The sequence below is a fragment of the Coturnix japonica genome, chromosome 2, assembly GCF_001577835.2.
Source record: "Coturnix japonica isolate 7356 chromosome 2, Coturnix japonica 2.1, whole genome shotgun sequence".
NCBI lineage: Eukaryota > Metazoa > Chordata > Aves > Galliformes > Phasianidae > Coturnix > Coturnix japonica.
The window spans coordinates 106,842,215-106,864,841 of record NC_029517.1 but is presented as its reverse complement, the minus strand read 5'-3'; the positions used below and the strand labels follow the sequence as shown (position 1 = coordinate 106,864,841).

At 37.6% G+C, this 22,627-nt stretch overlaps 1 protein-coding gene across 3 annotated transcripts in view; it reads left to right on the top strand.

Moving 5' to 3' along the window:
- Nucleotides 1-22,627, top strand: part of STAU2 (staufen double-stranded RNA binding protein 2) — a 150,626-nt gene that overhangs the window by 45,966 nt on the left and 82,033 nt on the right. For all 3 annotated transcript variants that reach the window (XR_001553544.2, XM_015855780.2, XM_015855779.2), the window contains exons 7-11: nt 2,396-2,503; nt 7,893-8,105; nt 11,518-11,655; nt 14,788-14,919; nt 17,756-17,816. Coding sequence is in view for 2 of the 3 variants with exons in the window: in XM_015855780.2 (XP_015711266.1) it covers nt 2,396-2,503; nt 7,893-8,105; nt 11,518-11,655; nt 14,788-14,919; nt 17,756-17,816 (652 nt within the window). In the remaining variant the exon portion in view is untranslated. The remainder of the gene's footprint in view (nt 1-2,395; nt 2,504-7,892; nt 8,106-11,517; nt 11,656-14,787; nt 14,920-17,755; nt 17,817-22,627) is intronic.

Here is a 22,627-nt window from a genome sequence, read left to right as displayed (position 1 = left end):
CCTGCATCCCACTGGTGAACCTCACTGGAGTAGGGTCTGTGGAAAATAGCACACTAAGTACAAGGTCTTTAACTCTGATCTTCAGAACTCTGTTTGCTTAAGGAGGCTTCCATATAGTCTTTGTTCATTTACTTCATCAATATTAAACTGTTAAAGAGTATTACCATCTTAGAGCTTCCTTGAGCAAATACACGGAAGGTGAGCAGAAGCAAGAAATGATCAGCAAACAGAACAGGAACGTAGGTGAATCTGAAACTGCTTACATAAAAGAACTATTGTGTGTCTGCCAAAGCACCTTACTATCTCATAGATTAGAGGCTAAGAAGGGCCTTACAATTAAAGTGTCAGTTCTGGAATGAGGATCAAATTTAAATTCAAAGTACTTGGGACACTCCTGAGCATGTTTTACCTTTGTGAAGCTGAGGAAGCCCAGGTAGTTACTCCACTGTGTTTGGTGAAAGGATATGCAAGGGATGAAATTTTAAGGGAGGAGGGATATTCAGTGATTTTCAGTATTAAGTCTGTATGGCTCTGTATTATTTTATGTAAACTGCCAGTGAGTAGTTGTTTCCCCTTTCATAGATAAATTATATGATGTGAAGCAGAATGTGGCTAAATTCACCTAGCTTCATTTTCTATCTAATCAGTGTTTTCTTATCACTGCTAAATCTAAAAGCAGCTATAAAAAATATTTTCCCTCTATGTATTTAGAGATTACACTTAAGTAATATTAAATCTTTTTGTAGAACTAATGGTTTCCATAATGTCTTGGTGTAAATTTGTTTTCTTTCTAACCAGCTGCTCATCTGTTTGACTTTTTTTGTCCGCCTTTCAGATTTTCAGTTTATAAAACACAGACTTAATTGAATACCATATTGTGTAAGATTTTCACTAAAGTTGTTTACAAAATTATGTTACTCCACTATTTGTTTGACATTCTGTCCACCCAAAGATACATTTTTGGTTTTTAATACTGTCCTTTTAACTCCATTCAGCTGATTATTTTCAGCAAGTCTAAGTCCTTCACTGAATCAATGCTTTGCCTGTCCTGTAATGATGCACATTCTTGACTTCAGTCATACTGTACATTTCAGTGAGTGAAATGAGCTAGAAGTCCTGCATAATTTCATTCTAACTACCCTTGTTTCTGCTTTACACTGTACCCTTTCTTTTCAGCAGGTTCTGCAGACTTTTATCAGTTTTGTCTTGTATTTAGCTCCAGATCAATGTCAGGGATGTAAATTGCTTTTACAGAGTGAACCATTTAGTGAGACAGAAAGTGCTCCAAAGACTGTGTATTTCTGCTGGTGTATTTCTGGTCTTTCTTTATACAATATATATTAAGAGTTAAGATACAGTATTGGTAAGTGCCCTCGTTGTTCTGAAGAACCTGTTACTTTTCACTGTTATTTTAGCTTCAGTATCTGGATTTTGTAGCTGTGCTAGTGGCTGAAGATTTACATCAGGCTTGATTATGTAAGATGGGAGCTCTGCAGGAATCCACCTAGTTCATCCCAAACTTCTTTGATGTTTACCTCCACTAATAAAAAATTAGGAGCCTGGCCAAAATTAAACGTCTCTTTAAACATTCAGGGCACTGCATTTTGAAAGTAGCTGGAAGGTCAACCTCTGTGAACTAAGTAAAAAGTGACCTAGGAGAGTGACACCAAAAGGCAGCAGTTGCAGGAGATGATATCTGGTCCCCTTGCCGGTGGTTGTCTGAATAAAACAGGGCTTACCCTAAAGTGCAAGGCAAAGGCAAATTTTATGCAGGATAATGTTTGTATGTGCCTTTTGTTGTTTTATCTCTAATCTTCTTTGTTTGTTATGTTCCTATGGATAAATAAATAGCTCTCTGTGTTGAGCAAGCTGCTCTCTGTCACTACCTTTTCATACTGGTCGTTAATTCCCAGAGGGAAGCTGACAGAGGGGCCGCTAAGCAGCTGGACCTGCTGGGGACACCTGTAACCTGGTGACCCAGTCAAAGCACAGGAGGGTTCATTCTATGCCTTCTGACAAAAGTACCGTCTTCAGTCTTTCTTGAGAAGTACAGGAGACTTTGTCCTTGCTCAGAAGGGGCACCACAGAGAGGCTGTTAAGCGGGTCACAGGGTCTTTAATATTTGTGTTCAAAGCTTGTATTCAGATGATTATCAGCCATGCCATTTATAAGACTAAAACCCATGGAAGTTATTTTGCCCTCTATCATTGGTTTGTAAAATAATGTGTTTGTGCTCCTTCGAAACGAAGCATTACTGCATCATATCTGGCTTCATAGGTCAGTGGGTGTCTGGCAATGAGGGTCTGAGGTGGGGTACCAACGTCGATTCACAGTGTGACAGAAGAATGCCAAAATGACTGAGAATTTATTATCTCTGTGTACTCTTCATTTACAGAATGGAGAAACAGGAAAAGAAACAGAAGAAGATAAAGATGCAAACAAGTCTGAGATCAGTGTTGTGTTTGAAATTGCTTTGAAGCGCAATATACCCGTCAGTTTCGAGGTATGTGTTCCATATTATCTGTTTGCTGAGAAAGGAATGAAGAACTCAGCACTGAAATTCAACACAGTTAAAATATTTAAATTCATGTAAACTATAAATAAATGAGTTTGGTATTATCATAGAATCATAGATTATTGTGAGTTGGAAGGAACCCAAAAGGCACCACACAGGACCACCCAAAATTCAAGCCCTATGTATGCTGGACACAGTGACTAGAAGGATACTGTGAGAAACAGTATCAAGAGCTTTGCTGAAATACAAAAAGAAAACATCAACTGGCTTCCTTCCCCTGGTCATCTAGGTGCATAACTGTCATGAAAAGACACTGAGTTTGTTAAGCATTCACCCTGTGACTCTGTGTTACCTGTAACAAATGAAAGGTAGCCTTTCAAGTGTTTTTCAGTAACTCCTAGAATAGTCTTCTCCACAGTTTCCCTAGGCACTTAAATAAGACTGGCAGGGCTGTCCTCTGAAAGATTAACCAGCTCCTGGAATGGTATACTGGTATCTATAATGACTGGTTTGTATCAGTACCTGACAAATTGAGCTTCTACTATAAGGTGAGACATTCTTTCAGAAAAAGTATAATGCTGATACTTGGCTGGAAACAAGTAAATTGTAGGAAGGCAGTTCATAAATTTTCTGTATAATACTATGAGATGTAGAATCAGTGGCCACACTCATACTGACCTCAGATAATCTTAAAAACAGAGTTAGATGAAGTCTTGTCACTCATAAGCTAGACAAAGGAGCCAAAGATATTGTGTATTGATTTTGACAAGGAAGTTCCTTGGTATAACAAATGTGAATGTACTTCAAGAATGGAATCTATAATAGCAAAAAAGTACCAATTGGAAAGTTGAGAGAGGAAAATCTCAAGGATAGAACTGGAGTGTCTGGGGGTGTTGGTTTATCATCTTGCAGCTGCTTGGGAAGTATGTAATTCCTATGTATGATCAATGCAATGGAAAAATATGCCCGTGTTTTGAAAGGGAAGAGGAGAATTAATGCTTCAGTTTTCACACAAGTTATTTTTTACTTTAAGTATTTAAAAGTACTTGGAACAGTTCCACACAAATCAGTACAATAAAATACAGAGAGGTGAATGGTCACAGATCAAAGAATAGCTTGGATGTTGGAATGGAAAGAGGCGTAGAGCTTTGAATACGTTTGTAACTTTGTTCCTGTGTTTTAGCTTATTTAAGGGAGAACGTTTGGTTAAGGAGAGAATGAAGGAAGAGATACTTAGTGCAGGAAAAGTCTAATGTGTCCTTTGTCAAAGAATGTTAACAACATTGATAAAAGACATTTTCTTGCTCTCCTGACAGGTTTTGTGTTATTTCCTATCTTTAAATCTAAGTGACAATTCAAGATAGGATTTTGATTTAACTTGGTACTAGCTTGTATTTCAATAAGTCTGCTAAGCAATTATGGGTAATCCCCACGATCTGATGTTTCTAATAGGATTTTATTTACAAATGGTTTTGTGTTATTCCAGGCAGGCATCAAAGCTTTCTTCAGCTTGTTTTTGTGCGATGGCTATAAAATGATCTGCCTTCTCTTCATCTGATGAAGCTTTGGCAAATGTTCCAACAGTGCTGTGTTATGCAACTAACTAATGGTCAAAAAGATACATAAAGTTCTATGTAAACACATTCTCAGACTTGCATAAGGGGTGGAAAATAAGGGGAGTGTGCAGAACCCAGGAGTTTTCTTTTTTTAATGTAACTGTTCAAACTGTACACACTGGAACAGGTTGCCCAAGGAGGTTGTGGATGCCCCATCCCTGGAGGCATTCAAGACTAGGCTGCATGTGGCTCTGGGCAGCCTGGTCCAGTGGTTGGCAGCCCTGCACATGGCAGGGGGTTGAAAGTTGATGGTTGTTGTGGTCCTTTTCAACCCAGGCCATTCTATGAGTCTGTGATTAGGGTACTATGGTTAGGCTGCGGTTGGACTTGATGATCAAGGTCTTTTCCAACCTGGGTAATTCTATGATCCTAATTCTATGATTCTATGATTCTATGAAACTGTGCATGTGGTTTCATTCCAGCTGTTCTGCCAGTGTGAGTTGGGTGCTCATTCTGTTCATCCTGTTTTGTATAATGTGGCTGATTCTAATTGCTTAGGAGGAAGAATTTTAAAGAATTCCTATCTATTAAATTGCTGACTGAAAATAAAACAAACCAAAACAACAACAACAACAACAAACATTCAGTTCTGATAAGAAGAAAATAAGCTGTATACCGCACCTACTCAAGGTGTTTCCTTACTTAACCTTCATTTGTCAACTTTTCAGCCAATATACAGCTCTAAAGGCATACGTGGGCAACGTTTTAAGGAGAGGTACAAAGCTGCTAGGAATTGTCAGAACAGGTCTGGGATTTTACCTCTAGTTCCATCCTTGAGCATAGACCAAAATGTTGCTTTTTTGGTTCTCTTGCACCATGAATGTTTTTTACTTACCAAACTTGTTAGTAATGAGTTAGGCTGGCCTGAAAGACAAACTGAGGTTAACAAGTTAAGGTGTTAGAAGAACTATGTAGAAATGATACATTACTCACACCAGGCATCAGATGCCTTAGGATGTTTGAGACTTGTTTTATTTCCCGTATTGTTTCTGGTCACAGTGAGATGAAAGCTCAGTGTTTTGAGATGGGAGCAGAGAAAACTGCTGTCTCTGAAATGCTGGGCTTGTTCTCGGCGAGAAGTTTTGTGCCTATCCAGCTGCTGGTCTCCTGGCCTTTAGGTCTTTCAAACTGGATGATAGATGTACTGAATAGCTCTCATTCATCTGTTTTAATAAATCATCTAGTCTCTTTTTTTTTTTTTTTTTTACTTTAAATTGGGAAAATCTAACACATCAGCCCACACAAGCACTTGGAAATATATTGGTATTTTCTAAATAATCGTGGATATAGGTGACATGTTTTTGCTGACCTGTTCTTTGTCTTCTCTTATTTTTTTTTTAATGTCCATTTAATCTTGTCATTGTCTAATGTTTTTTCTACCTGTAGTCTCTTTAATGATTGAAGCAGTGCTCCTCTTTCATTGTAATCGTACTGCTGTTTTTCATTTGTCAGCGTGATTCATTGAATTGAGCCAAATTCACTCTTGATGTAACTTGACCTTAGATGAGTTTTGGCCCCATGTGTTTTCTCTTGCTGGAATTATTCTTTAAATCAGTGGAACAGAAAAGAAAAGTTTATTGAACTGTCACCCTTAATCAAATTCTCAGCTTTAAATTAGCCATGATTTGATCCATAGGTCGTATCTTTCAGCTGAGGAAATGGTTTAATGTACTAATGCATATAGTGTTCTTGGAGAGCAAAGCCTGAATTTCTTTTAATGTTTTGTGTGCCCAGGCTTATAGAACAACTGTTTGAAATCATGTGGAGTAAAAAGATCTAAAATCTGAGGTTAACCAAAAATGTTGTTAGGTAAATATTTTTTCTTTGCTAAATTACCAATTTTGGACTTTCAGCTTGATCCAGATCCCATCCAAATTCGATGGGGTTCTTTCCATTGACAATACAGACTTTTTTCATATACTCACTAACGAAGTATATTCACTAACAAAGGAACGGTTTTGAATGTTTTCCAGGCAATTATTTACCTTGTGCCACATGCTTAGATGTTTAAAAGATGAAAATCACAGCAGAATACATTGGTTTTATATTCATGCACATGAAAATATAATCAGGTTTTATATTAAAATTCTTTTCCATATATCGTGTGCATTTATATATATGAGAAAACTTATATAAAGCTAATATTTAAGGAACTCAGTAATTATGTTTGTTAAGCAAGTTATGTTGTCCTTTTTCATCTGGTCAGTATATACATTGTTGTATATTTTATTAATGTGCTGTATTGCATGTAAGTAGAAACACCTATGTAATGCCACTAATAAGATCACAAAAAGATTAAGGACTCTAGTAGCATTAATTTAGCCTTATTCTTTACAGCTGGCGTGCTGTAAGACTTGGATAGCACTGTGCAGTAGTCAGTTAAGATGCACACTAATGACAAAGGAAAGAGCAGTGCTGAAGGATGTAGTGCAGGAACATAGCTCTACTGTGCCTGCAGTGGAATGATCCTGAGAGTGCAATCCCCTGGCTTAGGCTGGGGGCCATGAAGGCATGGCAGGTTCTCACACTTCACCTTCAAGTGAGGCAATGTTGAAAATGCTTCTGGAATCATTACCCTGAATCTGAGAGTGGGAACACTCCCAGACTGCAGTGTAACCGTTGCATCTGGCAAAGATGCCCCCTTATTCTGGGAAAATGTGGACAACATGTGAACAAAATTGTCTGTTAGTTTTCATTTTGTGTCTCTTTATTGAGATATGCTGTGATAATTGTATTTGCTGGGTGAAAATGCCACAAAAGAGAGTTTAAAAAAGAAATACAAGCCTAGGGAGGCCTCATTACAGTGTAACTGCAAAACTAAATAATGCAAGGGACATGACCTTGATAAAAAGAACTTTAATACAAAACATGTTTTAATAATATTAAGGTGGAAGGTTCCAGCCCATTAAAAATACAGTTATTGCATCAAGAAGGACCTAGCACCTTTACCTCCCTTCTCTTGCACTCAGGCATTATACGTCCTCAATGGATGGTTTGGTGTTACTGCACCAATTGGTGTTACTGCACCAACTGGAAAATATATATTTGTATTGCTTTTGAAGACAATGGAGAGAGGTGCCTGTCAGATGCTCTAATCTCTCCTTGCACGCATTACATGTAACAATGATTAAATTAGGTCGCTGCTTCCGCCCATCAAACAAAATAGCTGAACCTTTTCCCAGATGAGGTCTCTAATTCCTGATAGACATTATCCAGACCTGGAAGTGTTGAGTACATGAATAGATGGCTGTCTTAGCATGTGCAGTACTGTGATCTATTGATAACTACATCCTAGCAGCATTGCCTCTTAGGAGGATACTTCTGTGCATTAAAGAGTGTAGACAGCAGAATCCTAAATAAAGACAAAACCATTCATAACTTCCTCAATTTCATTTTTTCATATTATTGTAACTTTTAGTAATGGAAGAGTACTTCTTCTCAGTGTTTTTCGTCCTATGTATGTTTGGAAAAGGGTGAACTAAAATTTCCAGAACCAATTGGTTTTTGTGTGAGTGACAGTGCTTCTCTTGATGGTTCCTTTTCATACCAATGGGAGGGACAGCTGAGAGTCGTGGAGACATTGGTAGGGCAGCCTATGTAGTGGGCATGATGTCTCCGAGCTGTGTGCTCTGGCAAGGTAAGATTGTCTAGATCTTGTGAAAACCCATCTTAATGCTTCTGAGTAGGAGAAAAACTTTGTTGGTATTGAGTATGTTGCAAAAATATAGGATAATTTGACTTGAAGTACTTTTGTTTAAAAGGTGATAAAAGAAAGTGGTCCCCCCCATATGAAGAGCTTTGTAACACGAGTTACAGTTGGAGAATTCATGGGAGAAGGTGAAGGAAAGAGTAAGAAGCTCTCAAAGAAACGTGCTGCAATGTCTGTCCTACAAGAGCTGAAGAAGCTTCCTCCTCTCCCTGTGATTGAAAAGCCAAAACTGTACTTCAAAAAACGTCCAAAAACAATATTGAAGGTATGTGTCTGCTCTTGTCAGAGTTAAGAATACTTGCTTGGAAAGTTACTCAGATTTTAAATGAGTAAAGGCTCGTTTGCCCTTTCCTGTCAGCATTGTTACTAATTTGCTTCTATCCCATACCTTACTTATTTATTTAATTCTGACAGTGCTGTGAAATTCTCCAATGCAATGGCTTGTAAGGATCTGTCTCTTAACTGAGCTCACATCACAGCAAGAGTTAGTTCAAGTGTAGCTGAGGATCCAGGCAGCTCTGTACATTCATGAGGATTTTTAGCATCATCTCCTTTGAGAGGCCTCATTGGAATATACAGTGGTTTATCCCAATTCTTTCCTCCTCACTCTGATTTGAAGGGAGAGAATATGAAATACTGCTGAAGTGTTGTACAGTCCATCTTCCTCCCCTCATGGAGCTGGATTTGGGAGTTTCCTGCTTTCAACATCAGTGTGTTGATTTTGGAGAGATTCAAAAGAAACGCAAGAGTTTGTTCCCATCTCAGCCTAGCATGTCACTTGTCATACTTTCTTAGTTCCACGTGCCTTTGTTAAGGTTAGCATTTCTTTGATAATGTCCTTCAGCTCTCAAAAACAGGTTGAAAATGTTCTGAAGGCCAGTTCATGGAGGATTTGTAGGCTTTGAACCATCTCTCTGTTAAAATGTATGCAGTCTCAGAAGATGTTCATGTGCTTTTGGCTTCACCAATGCGACATCACTTTAGGGTCTCTGGAGTCTTCTAAGCTCAAGTTTCTTAAGTGGTGCTTTTATTCTTGGTGGCAGTAGATTTATTGCTACTTAGAGAATTCAGTTATCCTGCAGTGACACGACTTGGTTCATGTACTTATCCTCAATTTGTACAGAAACAAAAGACCATTTGAAGTAATCAATCCTCCGCTCGACCCAACAAAAGCAGCCACAGAGTGTCCATATATTTATGATGCATCACTTCATTGTCTCAGCACTGAACAGCTAATCAGATTAACTTGTCATCTTTTTAGTCGTTATGAAGATGCTTTGCAAATGATCAAAATCTTCTAAATGATATTTTATTTTAGGAAGTATTATTTTGTGAGGTAGTAGTAAACATTTTGTACATGACTTTTCATTCTCTGTATGTTGGATGGTCACTTAGACCTATGCAAAATAATATTGCTTGAAGTATACATAAAGCATACTTAGCTGTTCAAACCTGTTTTAGATTAGTGAAGATGATGGGAGAGTTGGGCTGCTAGTGCTTGGTGTTGCAGTCACTTTTGTCCCCATAATATGCAGCCTCAAGGCAAAAGCTGTAGGAAATAACAGGGCACCTTCACATTTAAAACCTATGCTTTGGAGTAATGTTTTAGGGCTTAAATTTCATCTCTGTTTCTGAGAAGGAGAAAAAAAAGACAACAACTCCTCAAGTTTTCTAGATTTGATAACAGTGGTGATGATATGCAGCTCTTGATAAAATGCACAGCTATATCCATGGCTTTCATTATGTTAGGCTAGGTAACATAATGCCAGTCTGATGTGAAGTTTTAAATATAGCTTGGATTCGGTCCTCATTGAGTGTTACCAAGATGGATACTGAAAATAAATTAACATACAGAAGTGTGACCATTTGAAATCTTCATATTGAGTACATTGAGAGCAGAGTCATGTAGGAAGAAACATCTTGTGCATGCAGATTCTTAGGAGTCTGAAAAATTGGAAAATATGTAAGTTGCTTCTTCATCTTCCTTATTTTGTTTGCCCTCAAAACAGGACAAGTGATTTCCCAAGGAAATCTAAGTTAATTAGATAATTAGCTCCTACTGAAATTCATGGGATATGATTCTCAAAAACCACTAGGAAAAAGGTTGCATTAAGTTACTTAATGCAGAACCACCAACATCAATGCAGCTTTAAAAATCTGAAGGTTGAGGGATCTGAAAAAAGGCTATTTTCTCTGTCTCATGTTGGCATGTTTTGCTCAAGAAGCATGTTAAGGGTATAACCAAATAAAAACCTCTTCTTATGCTGTATACCATTTGCCATTACAGTCTTGAACTGAGTCATCCAAAGTTGATGATGTTATAAACAGACATTAATAGTGAAATAATAACCTGATGGTGTAGGAAACTGTTACCTTTGGAATATTAAGTCTTCTGAAATGCTTTTGTTGTGTCCGTTTCTTTTAGTATAACCTGCACATATTTTGAACATCGCAAAGAATGACAACAATAACTCCTTGATACTTGTGCATATATTTATGAGGCTGTATCTTATGTCCTGCACTTTATTTAGCCTGCTCTCCCTTTGTCTCTGCCTGGCTCCTTGCCCACACAGCTGCCCTTGTGCATGACATTGTCTTAATTCTTTCACCTTCATCTTCTCTAATGACTTCAGTGGTAACACTATAAGGATTCGCAGCTTTCTTAATATCATCTCTTTAGGTTCTTTAGCACTTGTTTGCTTATTTGAGAAGCTGAAATAAGCACAACTTTGCCTCTTCATTTGTGCTGCAAATGAAGAATAGCTATCACAGTAACATTAAAACTATTCTACATTCAAACATCATTTGCATTTTTAAGTTCTTCTGTTGTGTTATGTTATTCATCTGCTAAATAAAACCTCAGATAAATGTGTTTGAATCTTAATTTCTTCTCTTTTCCTTGGGCTTTAAAAACCCTGTTTTCAAAGCTGTTTGCTATGAGAGAGAATTCATTATATGAATAATAACATTAAAAGGATTTCAGAACTAGTACAAATAGGTTGTAAGGACTGTGGATTTTTACCTGTGTAATCTTGGACAGAAAAATTTCTCCATTTGTTTTCCCCATCAGATCTGTTTTCCCATTATCAATACATTTTGAAGCATCTGAAATACTTTGTGGGTGGCTCATGGCATGTACCATTTTTAGCTATTGGAGATTTTCTTTGTATTTTCTAGCTTCACTACATAAAAACATTTTGAGGATAAATTCCTCTGGCATGCAAACAGAGCAAGCTTTTTCCACTTTTAATTGCATTGTAGGATGCAAGACAGGAATGCTGAGATGGAAACTATGAGGCAAATGCACCTTCCTTTGTTATATGGCAAATCTTTTTTGTTCCCACATAAAACCACCTCTTCTTAATGTACTGCATGTTCAGCATTCTAGCAGCCTATTTTAAGGATCACGGGGAAGGGTTGTAGAAATAGGGCAATGAAATATAATGCATGAATCTGTATTTTGTCCATCTCAATAGGATGTTCGTAGATAGATTAAGGTATTAGTAGCTCACCTTTGATAGATATGCATGCTACATGCAGCAGTGGCAGGCAATAGGGGTGTGAAATTTGCTTATTTCTCTCAACATGAGTATTAGAGAAGAGGTAGTGAAACAGCTTGGTGTATATACTATTGATATATAGTGAAATAATGGTTCTTTCTTTTAAACCTATTTTAGACGGGGCCTGAATATGGTCAAGGAATGAATCCTATCAGTCGTCTGGCCCAGATCCAACAGGCCAAAAAGGAGAAAGAGCCAGAGTATGTTCTTCTTTCAGAGAGAGGGATGCCTCGCCGTCGAGAGTTTGTTATGCAGGTACCATCTGCTGTTGTGTCTGAGACAGTGCCCTTGCTCTGTCATGTTCTAACATGAGAGAAATGGTGGCATAATGTAATGCTGATTCCTGTGTGTTTAACTTTTTTGCTTTACAGTCAATTATACAAGTGGAATATGAAACACAGTACCTGTGTGAACTTCTTTGCAGTTGGACTAGATAATCTTTGAAGGTCTCTTCCAATTGAACTACCCTGCCCTATTCCTTCTTTCTTTTGGTGATAGAAGTAGGGTTAGGACCCTAGAGATGTTTTCCTTGTAGCAGTTTTACATTTTTATACTCTGATTTTTGTTTCACCTAGTGGTTTCTGGTTTTATCCCTAATGCTGCCCTTTGTTTGTAATTGAAAATAAAAATACTTAAGTTTTTCTTTTGGAAAGTTTTGCAGTTGTTAGTCAGTGTTGCACTACAAACAAGTATTCTGAAGTATGAAGAATATACTCCATATTACGGAGTGTTTTGGTTTTAAAATATGAGTACTGAAAATGTCCTAAGAACTCCTTTTAGGTTTTCATCTGCTTGGGTACTTCTGTTGTTACTTGAATTATGACAGAAACAGCCTTCCGTCACATGTTGTAGCCTGTCCAGTTAATGGATTTAGATATAATACAGTAGGTCATTAATGTTTCTTTGACTTTTAAACTGGAACATTTGCAGAGATTTGGTGTAGCCAATATAATATATACTGTGTTTTCACTGGAAGAATTTTGTGCCAGGACAATCCAGAACAGCGAACCTGAGCATGTTTTGACGCGCTGTCCACAAGCCACACCAAAATGTCACTTCCGATCATAAGCAGAGTTAATGATGTAAGAGCATTTTCTTTTCAAGAAAAAAAGTTACATTTTCACTGAAGTCTTTAAATCATTCCTTCATGTCTATCTAGACAGGCTCGCAGTCTTTGTTTCCTTGGATCTCAGTGAGAACTGTTTTTATATCTGGAAAATAATAATAATAATAATAATAATAACAACAACAATAACATATACACATATGTAGGTTTCCTTTAGTTTTAGGTTCTGATTTATGAGTATAATCTTGGATTTGCAACTCTTTATGCTATTCAAAAATGTCTGAAAAAGACCATATTTTTTCCTGTGCTCAAATCCTGCCCCAGTTAGAGATGGTTCCATGTGGAGTCAGCAAAGTGCTGTGTAAAACACTCCAGTATTAGAGTGATGAGCTGAGAATTTGGCTTTCCACTGAAGGATTCTTACTATTGGTAAATTATTTGGCTTTAATAAAAAAAGAATCTTAAGAGAAGGCCTGTGAAGAAAAAAAAAAAAAAATCAAAGAAATTTCATAGAGGGTTTTCTTTTCATATATACTTCTAAACACTGTAGCCACATATTTACCCTTTTCTAATTCTTTCACACGAAAACCGTACCTCAGCTTCTTCTGCCTTCAGGAAGTCTCTGTAGATTCATTATGACGTGCAAAAAACCTTATCAGAATAAAAAGCCTTTGTATAAACTACTTAAACAGTGTTTTCATTTAATTTAATTGAATGTGGAAGTAAAATATCTAAAGATAATATGTTCATTTTTATCTGTCACACAGAAAGCAAGTTTAGATGTGATGAAATGGATCCAATTACTTGTCCTGACCACTAGATAAACAGAAGAAAACCTCTGATGACATTAGTTGGTGTTCTGTTCCCAAAGTTAATTTCAGAAAGCTCTTTCTCTTTGTAGTCAGGCCTTTAATCCTTGATAGAGGTTATAATAATAGCTAAACCAGTTTTACAGGTCTGAGAAATAGCAGAACATTGATTTATTGTGGGTTACGTTATAAATTATCATTTTGTCTTGTCCCATTAAAGTCTCTCAGTTTTATTGCATATAAGCACGTAGTAGATTGGCTGTTTTCTGATTGAAATCTCTGAACTACATAGAACATAAAGGTTTTATATCAAGGTTATTAATATTTCTGTTCTATGAGGTTGAATCTTTTTGTTTAATTATGTATGTATTTTGAAGGGATATTCATGGTCATTTATTTACATCCTCTTTCTTCTGTTTAGAATTAATAGCTATTTGAGTAAGAAAACTTAAAAGTTTTAGGGAAATAGATATATGATAATTTGAGGAAGGTGAATAATTATTTAATACCATAAATTACTAAATAACACATACTATTTATTTAAGAACCGTGTGCCTATTTTTGTCATTGTTTAAGCTCCCCCCGGAATACTTCAGCTCGTTGACCTCTAATCTTTCTTTTATTCAGATTGCCTTGAGTATTTTATCATTTTTATTTTATTTTGAGTTTTTCTTTTTTTTTTTTTCTTTTTTTTTCCTTTTTTCTTTCTTTTCCTTTTTTTTTTTTTTCCTTTTTTCTTCTTCTTTTTCTTTTTTCTTTCTTTTTTTTTTTTTTTTAAATATGGTTTGGAATTGTATATTATTTCCAGAGATAATATGGAAAATAAATGTCTTAATGGACAAAGTGAAATACAGCTTTTCAAGAACTTTGAATAATGCACGAATGAACTGCAGTGACAGTACTAATACCTCAGATCAGATGCATACAGCCTCAATAGGTTAAGAGTTGTACCAAACTCAAGGAATGAGCTCGAAACTTGCTCAGTAGAAACACAGGTCCAGCAGTGAGGGAACCTTCTTTCCAAAGAGAGTTTCAATAAAAGCTTGTCAGATGTGAAGACAGAAAAAGGAAACAGCTCTTATTCCTGCATTTCATGCAGTGCAGCGAGATGGAAGGAATGTGAATATGGTTTTCATCCTTCTGAAAAGCCACTCTCTTTGATCCACAATCTCTGGGTCATTGTTTGTCTCTCCATTGTTCAGGATATTGCCCTGCTGATGCTGGAGAGCTGCCGTACAAGGAAGTCCAGTTTATTATATTGTTAGGAGAGTGAGGAACATAACTGGAGAAGATGTTCAGCAGAGAGAATGGGGTTGACACAGATGCTGGTGGAAAAAAAGATAAACAGAAATGTAGCTCTTTGGTATGAATTTGTGTAATCCACTTTGGTACTGTTCTTACTTTTACAGGATTGCACCCATATCAGAAGAGCTGATGGTAGGTCTACATGATTATTGTGTGGTGATGTTAAAGGGTCATTTTTGTAATTATGATCAATGTTTTCTTTTTAAGGTAAAAGTAGGTAATGAAATTACTACAGGAACTGGTCCAAACAAGAAAATAGCTAAAAGAAATGCAGCAGAAGCAATGTTGCTACAGCTGGGTTACAAAGCCTCTACTCCTCTTCAAGACCAGACAGAAAAGGTGAGAACCAATTGTTGTGATGCCCAAATTTTACCTTTGTCTAGATTTCTTACCTGTATCAGCTATTCCCTTGGTACAAACAGAACCTTAAACCTGTGCACTGCATTGCTGGGTTTCATGTCAGAGATCAGAAAAATAATGGCCTTTCCACCTTTTTAATGGCTGAGAAAGAAAATGTGTGTCAATATTTTCTGCAGAGGAAATAGTATTTTAAATTCAAGTGTGTCATATTATGTATTTCCTTGGTAGCAACGTGCAGCTTAGCACTCCTGGCCTGTCTTGACTTCATTGATTAAAAGTTCTGTAATCAAAGTAGGTGTTAAAGTTTTACTTTTTGTGTCCTGACAAGATCAAAGCAAGGCATTTGTCTAAGCTGTAGACTCTGGACAGCTTCTGTCATACACACACACAGGGTCCCCTGCGTGTGTATATTTTGATCACAGCTTAAGTGTTTGCTGTGGATGCATATGCTGACTATTGACTTCGGTCAACAGACTGTTCTGCTGGGCTTTTGTAGGGCCACGTGATAAATCTGTATATATTGCTGCTCAGTTGTCGGGGAAGGGGTGATGCTGCTTTATTTTCTTACTCTAATTAATCTGTTGCTTACAAGTGCATTGTACAAAATAATATTAATAAAAAACAGTAAAACAGATGTAATTACATACTTGCAGAAGTAGACATCTTAGAATTAGTGTAAAGCACAGAAGAATATGATGCAGCCCAGCATATAATCGGTCTTCTGGGCTGCAAGGTCACTTTGCTAGCTCATATCTAGCTTGCCATACACCAGTACGCCCAAGTCCTTTTTGGCAGGACTGTGCTCTATCCTTACATCCCCCAGCTTGTACTGACAGTGGGAATTGCCACAACCCAGGTATGAGACCTGTCCTCCCTTTCCACAAAGTGTCTACCTTGTTTACTCTGTATTCCCTGTGCTTTGAGCATATTGGTTTGTACCTGTTGAGGAAAAGCAGGGAAATGGCCATTGAAATAGTGTACTCTTGCCTCTCTTTTCTCCAAGGAAAATGTATCCTCTAGTTATCTGTGGTATGACATTAAGTAGTCAAAACCTCCTTATCCTCCTTAACCTCCTTATCTCCTCGAGAGCAGCCCTGCGGAGAAGGACTTGGGGGTCCTGGTAGATGAAAAGCTGGACACGAGCCAGCAGTGTGTGCTTTCAGCCTGGAAGGCCAACCGTGTTCTGGGCTGCATTAAAAAAGGGGTGGCCAGGAGGGAGAGGGAGGTGATTGTCCCCCTCTACTCAGCTCTTGTGAAGGCCCATCTGGAGTACTGTGTCCAGGCCTGGGGCCCCCAGTATAGGAAGGATGTGGAGCTCTTAGAGCATGTCCAGAGGAGGGCTGCTAAGATGATCAGCAGGCTGGAGCAGCTCTCCTATGAGGAAAGGTTGAGGGAACTGGATTTGTTTAGCTTGGAGAAGAGAAGGCTCCATGGAGACCTCATTGTGGCCTTCCAATACTTGAAGGGAGCGTATAAACAGGAGGGGGAATGGCTGTTTACAAGGGTGGATAGTGATAGGACAAGGGGGAATGGTTTTAAACTAAGACAGGGGAGGTTTAGGTTAGATATTAGGAGGAAGTTTCTCACAAAGAAGGGGGTGACGCACTGGAACAGGTTGCCCAAGTTGGTTGGTGGATGCCCCATCCCTGGAGGCATTCAAGGCCAGGCTCGATGTGGCTCTGGGCAGCCTGGTCTGGTGGTCTGTGACCCTGTACATAGCAGGGGGATTGAAACTAGATGATCATTGTTCTTTCCAACCCAGGCCATTCTATGATTCTGTGAACTCAACTTCTGAAATGTATCAGAACCATGGCATGGTTCTGCAGAAGCAGAAGATGTGAAAGGACAAGGATAGGACAGTAGATGAGCAACCCTGTGCTCTGTCCAGACTGGCAAAGCAGATGGGTCCTGTCATAAGGACTGGCTGCTGTTTCTCCTAAACATCTCCTCTGCTTTCTCATCTACCTCATCTACTGAAGCAAATGAGCACAACTTGGTCATGGTACAGAGGCTACATTGTTGCAGGGTTTTCTCTCTGTGTGTTGCATCTCAGTTAAATTTGAAAAGGATCATTTGTATTGCATTCCTGGATCTGACGAGCACATTTCTCTATGTTTACACATAAATCTAGAATACTGACACCCCATTTACTTTGTAGATTTTAGGAATTGTTTTATTCTGAACATCTTTTGTTGATTAGTTCCTCTTCCTGTATCATATAATGTACCCAGCATTATGCATTACCAATTCTATGATTCTATAATAAAATCCATGTGAAGACAATTACATTCCTCAAAAACTCTCTATATATTAGAAAAATAATAATAATAAAAAAAAAATCACAGGAATCTATTTTGGTTTTACTTATGTAACTGAGTGGATTCCTAGCAAGTAAATATTTTTAAATTGCACTCAAAGTACTTTGCATTATTTATGCATTCTTTCATAGGCAGATATTAGGATCTTCTTGTTTTAGAATGTAATTTCTCAGTAGTCTGTGTATATTTTCAGTTGAGAGCTGCTTATAACATTTAATTTTAAGTCTGATTTGGTAACATTGAGTAGAAGCTAATCCTTGGAGAAATATTTATATTTCAGTGTTAGGCAGTAGTTATTAATGTTTATTCATGAAGGGTACATTCCTCAAATAACCTACTTTAGACCAAAATTAAGATATGTCAGCAAAGATATGTGAGCAGATGTGGCAATCCCAAGTCACCCTCCTTAGAATTTCTCAATCAAATTTGTAAATATGGGTGTTCTGCTTAAGGAGTAGTTTAACCTTTTCTTATTTGTCTATTTCTACCTGTTTCAGCTTGGAGAAAACAAGAGTTGGAACGGACAGAATGTTGGGTTTCCTGAGCCAACAAGTAGCAGTAAGTATAGCTTTCTACATTCATATTTATTCTTAGTTCTTTTAGTCTCTGTAGGATTCAGATTATTCAAGCTAATTGAAATGCTTTCTCTAAATTTGCAATTAGATTAATTAACTCTAAAGTATTCTATATGTGTGAATGTAGATGTGAATAAATGCAGGAATAAGAAGATTTTCATTTACCCTTGTTTTCAACATTTTTTTTTTTTATTTTCTCATTTAATAAAATCAGCCATAATTTTATTAAACCATTGAGTCTTAGTGGTTTTTAGGGGATTAGAGAAGTCATCTAAACTACAGGGTCAGTATCACGTTCCAGCAAGGTTGTATGTATCTTGTACCTTGTGTCTTGCCTGGTGGCGCAGGGGTAGGAATGCCACGTTGCAACACCGGGGCCCGGGTGTTCGAATCCCCCTGTGGTGCAAATGGTAGAAGTGCTGCTCTGCAGCACAGAGGCTTGAATCCCGGGGGTTGGACTCGATGATCTCTAAGGTCCCTTCCAACNCTATTACTATTACTATTACTATTACTATTACTATTACTATTACTATTACTATTACTATTACTATTACTATTACTATTACTATTACTATTACATATAGATAGTAGTCACAAAAGAACAAAAATTTGTTCATTTGGAACCCTGAGATAAATCTCATTTGGTCCAGTGAACTTTTATGGACTGAAAATTTCTCTAGAGTTCACATCAGCTTCCACTCCTAGTTGTTTCTGTCTTCCTCCTTGAGACCTGTCTGTGGATCCAAGGACATGGGAGAACTTGCTGGTGAAGACCAGTTTTAATTTCACTACAGACACTATAGTTGTTAACAAATAGGATAAGCATATAGGTCTTTCTGATGGATTAAGCAGGCAAACGAGATGATTTATCACTTCTGTTCTGCTCTTATGGGGGCTCGCCTGCTGTACTGTGTTCAGCTTTGGGTCCCTCAACTTAAGGAAGTCATAGACATGCTGGAGAAGTTCCAGAGGAGGCTACAAGGGAGATTGGAGGGCTGAATGTATCTCTTCTATTAAGACAGGATGAGAGAGTTGGAGTTGCTCAGCTGGGAGAAGTGAAGGCTCCAAGGGGACCATATAGCAGCCTTCCAGTACCTAAAGGGGACTACAGGAAGGATGGGGAGAAATGAAGGATAAAGGGTAATGGTTTTGAACTGGAAGCAGGCAGATTTAAGTCAGATACAAGGAAGAAATTCTTCACTGTGAGTGTGGTGAGGCAGCAGGACAGGTCTGTGAGAGGAGCTTTTGAATCCCTGGAATTTTTCAAGGCCAGGCTGGATGGGGCTTTGGTCTGGTCCCTTGTCTAGTGTGACATGTCCCTGCCCCTGGCAGGAGTTAGAGTTAGGAGTTAGACCATTTGGCATCTCTTATTTGGATTTCTAGTACTTTTATTCTAGTAAAATTGCTGTTTCCTGTTAGCCCAGCATATTATTCATCAGTTTCCTTTGGGAGGCGGGTACTCTGTGTACGTAATGCACTAAATTTGAACATAAAACTATGTGAAATAAAACTGAAATAGTAAAGTGAAGCTGTACGTTGTAGTACAACAGAAACAAAAAAGTTATGTATTTTAGTGGAGTTGAAGAACAGATTCCATTGTGCTTTTATTATGTAGTTTGTTTTGGCTGAGAAATACCCTTCAGTCTGTATCCTCCTACATGCTTGATGCGTTTTTAGTATTTCCTCTTACATGTCCTTGAAATTTCTCCTGTTCCCCTGTCTTGTGTGCTTTTGTAGCTACCATTGCAGCAGACTTCATTTCTGTTCCTCCTACTCATTGGCAAAGCTTCTTCTCATTGATTTACTTCTTTACCTTTCATCTTCATTTCACAATTCCGAAGATGACTTCAAACAAGAACCTATTTGTTCCTTGATTTGGAAGGTCTTAGACATCTTCCACACGTGGAATAACAGAGACATGAGATTTTTCCGTCATGCTCCTGGAAGTGGTGTTGAAGCCAGTATTCTCTGAGCATAACACAAATATTTGCAGCCCATGCAGAAGATGTTTACTGTCAACAGGATGCTCATTTATTTCTTAGGATTTGACATAAGCAAGTACTCACAAAAACAAAATGTGAAATAAATAAACAACCCTAATGCAAACTGTAGTGTCTTGGGAACATTCAGCTTTTGATTTTGTTTTTCTGGATAGGCATAATCATACATTTCATACATCATGTGTTCTAGGAGAAGCTGTAGATGAGGCATAAAACATTGAAAAATGAAGAACAAAACTGTATAAAACTCAAAGGAAAAAGTATTTGAAGGGTTTTTTTAATGTTTCTAAAAGGGAAAAAGAATACTTCCATAGTTTTTCTGTTTCCCTACACTCGGTTTTCATAGACTAGATTTTCTTTATCTATTTCCAGAAATCTTAGTGCCCACAGAATAAATAGTAAAAAACTGATGATAAAACAGTTACTTTCAGAACAAGCCCACCTCTCTGCAAAAAAGGCGTTTTGTTTTTACTGCCTAACGTTTTATTACTAGGGATTCCTGTGTGACTTTACAATCTTTGTTCTTCAAAGTACATCTGTTCCTGCTGTTTGTTCACCACCTGAAATCATAATCATTTGTTTGTGACATCACAGTTAATCACTGTGAAGATGGTTAGATTGTCACCAACAGATGACAGTGATTTCAGACGGTAAATGAGCAGCAGGAGCAGATGATCTCCTAAGGAAAAAAGATACTTGATCTCTTGCAATTGTTCTCAGTAGAAAACAAGCTATGAAAGGAAAAAGCAATTAGATATTCAGAAGTTTCTTAAATCTGTAATGAGAAACTTCAGCATTTGTCCACAAACCCTAATTATATGGTTACATTCAAATTTGTATTTAGAAATCTCAGGGTGTTTTTTTTTGTTTTTGTTTTTTTGTGGGGGGGGGCGGGGGGGGGGGGGGGGGGGGGGGGGGGGGGGGGGGGGGATGGGACGGAATGGGGAGCAGAGGGATGGAGTTGGGGAAATAAATGTACAATAAATAAGTTATCAACTTTTATATGGGAGTATCTTCACTTTGGAGGAAATAAAATTTATGTGAGCTACATAGTTCTGGCACTTGGTGGTTTTATAAAAACTTTTTAAAATAGTCCTCTGTAGGCTTATTTTACAGCTGGGGATTTTGATGAAGCCTTACAGTAGTTAATTTAATACCTCTGTATTTCTATGAACAGTAACAAAAGTGCACAATTTGGGAGAAAAGTTTTTATTTTATACTTCAGACATTTAAAAATGAAATTTATCTGTGTTATTATTATTATTATTATTATTATTTTTGCTGAAGCATTTAATTCCTTCTGGGGTATTTCAGAGGTGATTTCCAGTGCATTGTATGCATTTTTACTCAGTACTAAGTACTGTTGTTTCTGGAAGGATTCAGATTAGTGTGCCTGTATGTGATATGAGATTTGAGCACAACTAAGGTATGTGAAACTGTTGGTCCTTCTCCATTCCCCACATGTCCCTCCTTTTGAGATGTTTTGTTAGGTAATAAAAATAATGCAAGTTTTGCATCTTCAGATGTGATACCATCATTGCTGAGTATAGATGTGTATTTCTGGCATACCTAGTGTTTTAAACACGCATCTGGAAAGTTGAGAGGCTTACAATGTAGGTTTGGTTTCCTTCTACACGAGAAGGAGAGTACTCACGAGGTACAGAGTAATCTGGGTAATGGAAACCTCTGTGTGGAGATGTGTATCTAATAATCACTATGATCTGCTGACAGAGAATGAGGAATCAGGTATCGGCAAAATGCAATACATCCACAGAGAAAGCATGATGTAAACGAATCATGACATTGTACTGTTGGTTATCTGCTGATCAAAACATTTGTAAGTGAAGGCGCAGTTATGTATTGTAGTGGTTTACACAGAATATCTTCTGCGTATTTTATGTACAGATTAAACAAAATTGTTACTAGCAACTCGTTCCTTGGTTCTTGAATAGCATGGATTGGGTGTAAATAAGAAACATACACTTGGGCTGTGAGAGCAATGGTTTGAATGGTCTCAGACTGAGAAAGAACCCAAGTCTTCACTTTCTAGGAGACTGGTTAACCACAAAACCTTTAATGTATAAATGGGTATGAGAGAACTGCCACCATGACAGTAGATAGCCGGCTGTCTGCATAGTTAAATTCAGCTTTTGCTTTTCCAAGTCTTCTAAATTTCCTATATGAATTATGTTTGTTCCTTTCCTTTGAAAAAAATCTGAGTGGGAAATATCAGCACAAAGCTCTTTTTTTTTTTTTTTTTTGATGTTAACTCTCAAATTCAGATTTAAGAATCTAATTCTGAAAATGATCTGCACTTTATCCTTTTTGTTCAGCCAAGCAAACTGAGCAGTATCCCACAATTAACTGCATTTCTCTAAATTATTTCACATTTCTCCTTTAATCATCCCCACCCTTTTTCTCACCTGGAACCTGCCATCTACATTGCCATTAGTCTAGAGTAATAGTTTCCTTGAAGATCTTGAACTGAGGCGTTCTTGCTGTCAGAACCAAGACTTAATTTTCCATTCTCCCCTCCATCCTCTTTACTTACATCAAACATCTTAGCCCTATGACTTCCACTCCCCCACCGCTTTCTCCTCCTCTGATTTCATCTTCACTCATACCTACGCTGTGTTTGTTGATGTCCCCCTTGACCTTCTTAGCTTCAGCAACCTCTCTATCCTTGTCTTTTAGACTTGCTCATTCTTTCATCTCTTCTACACACAGGTCATGCCTTTGTTTTCATCATCACAATTCTCATTCCCTTCTTAATCTGTTAATGAATAGTCCTGCT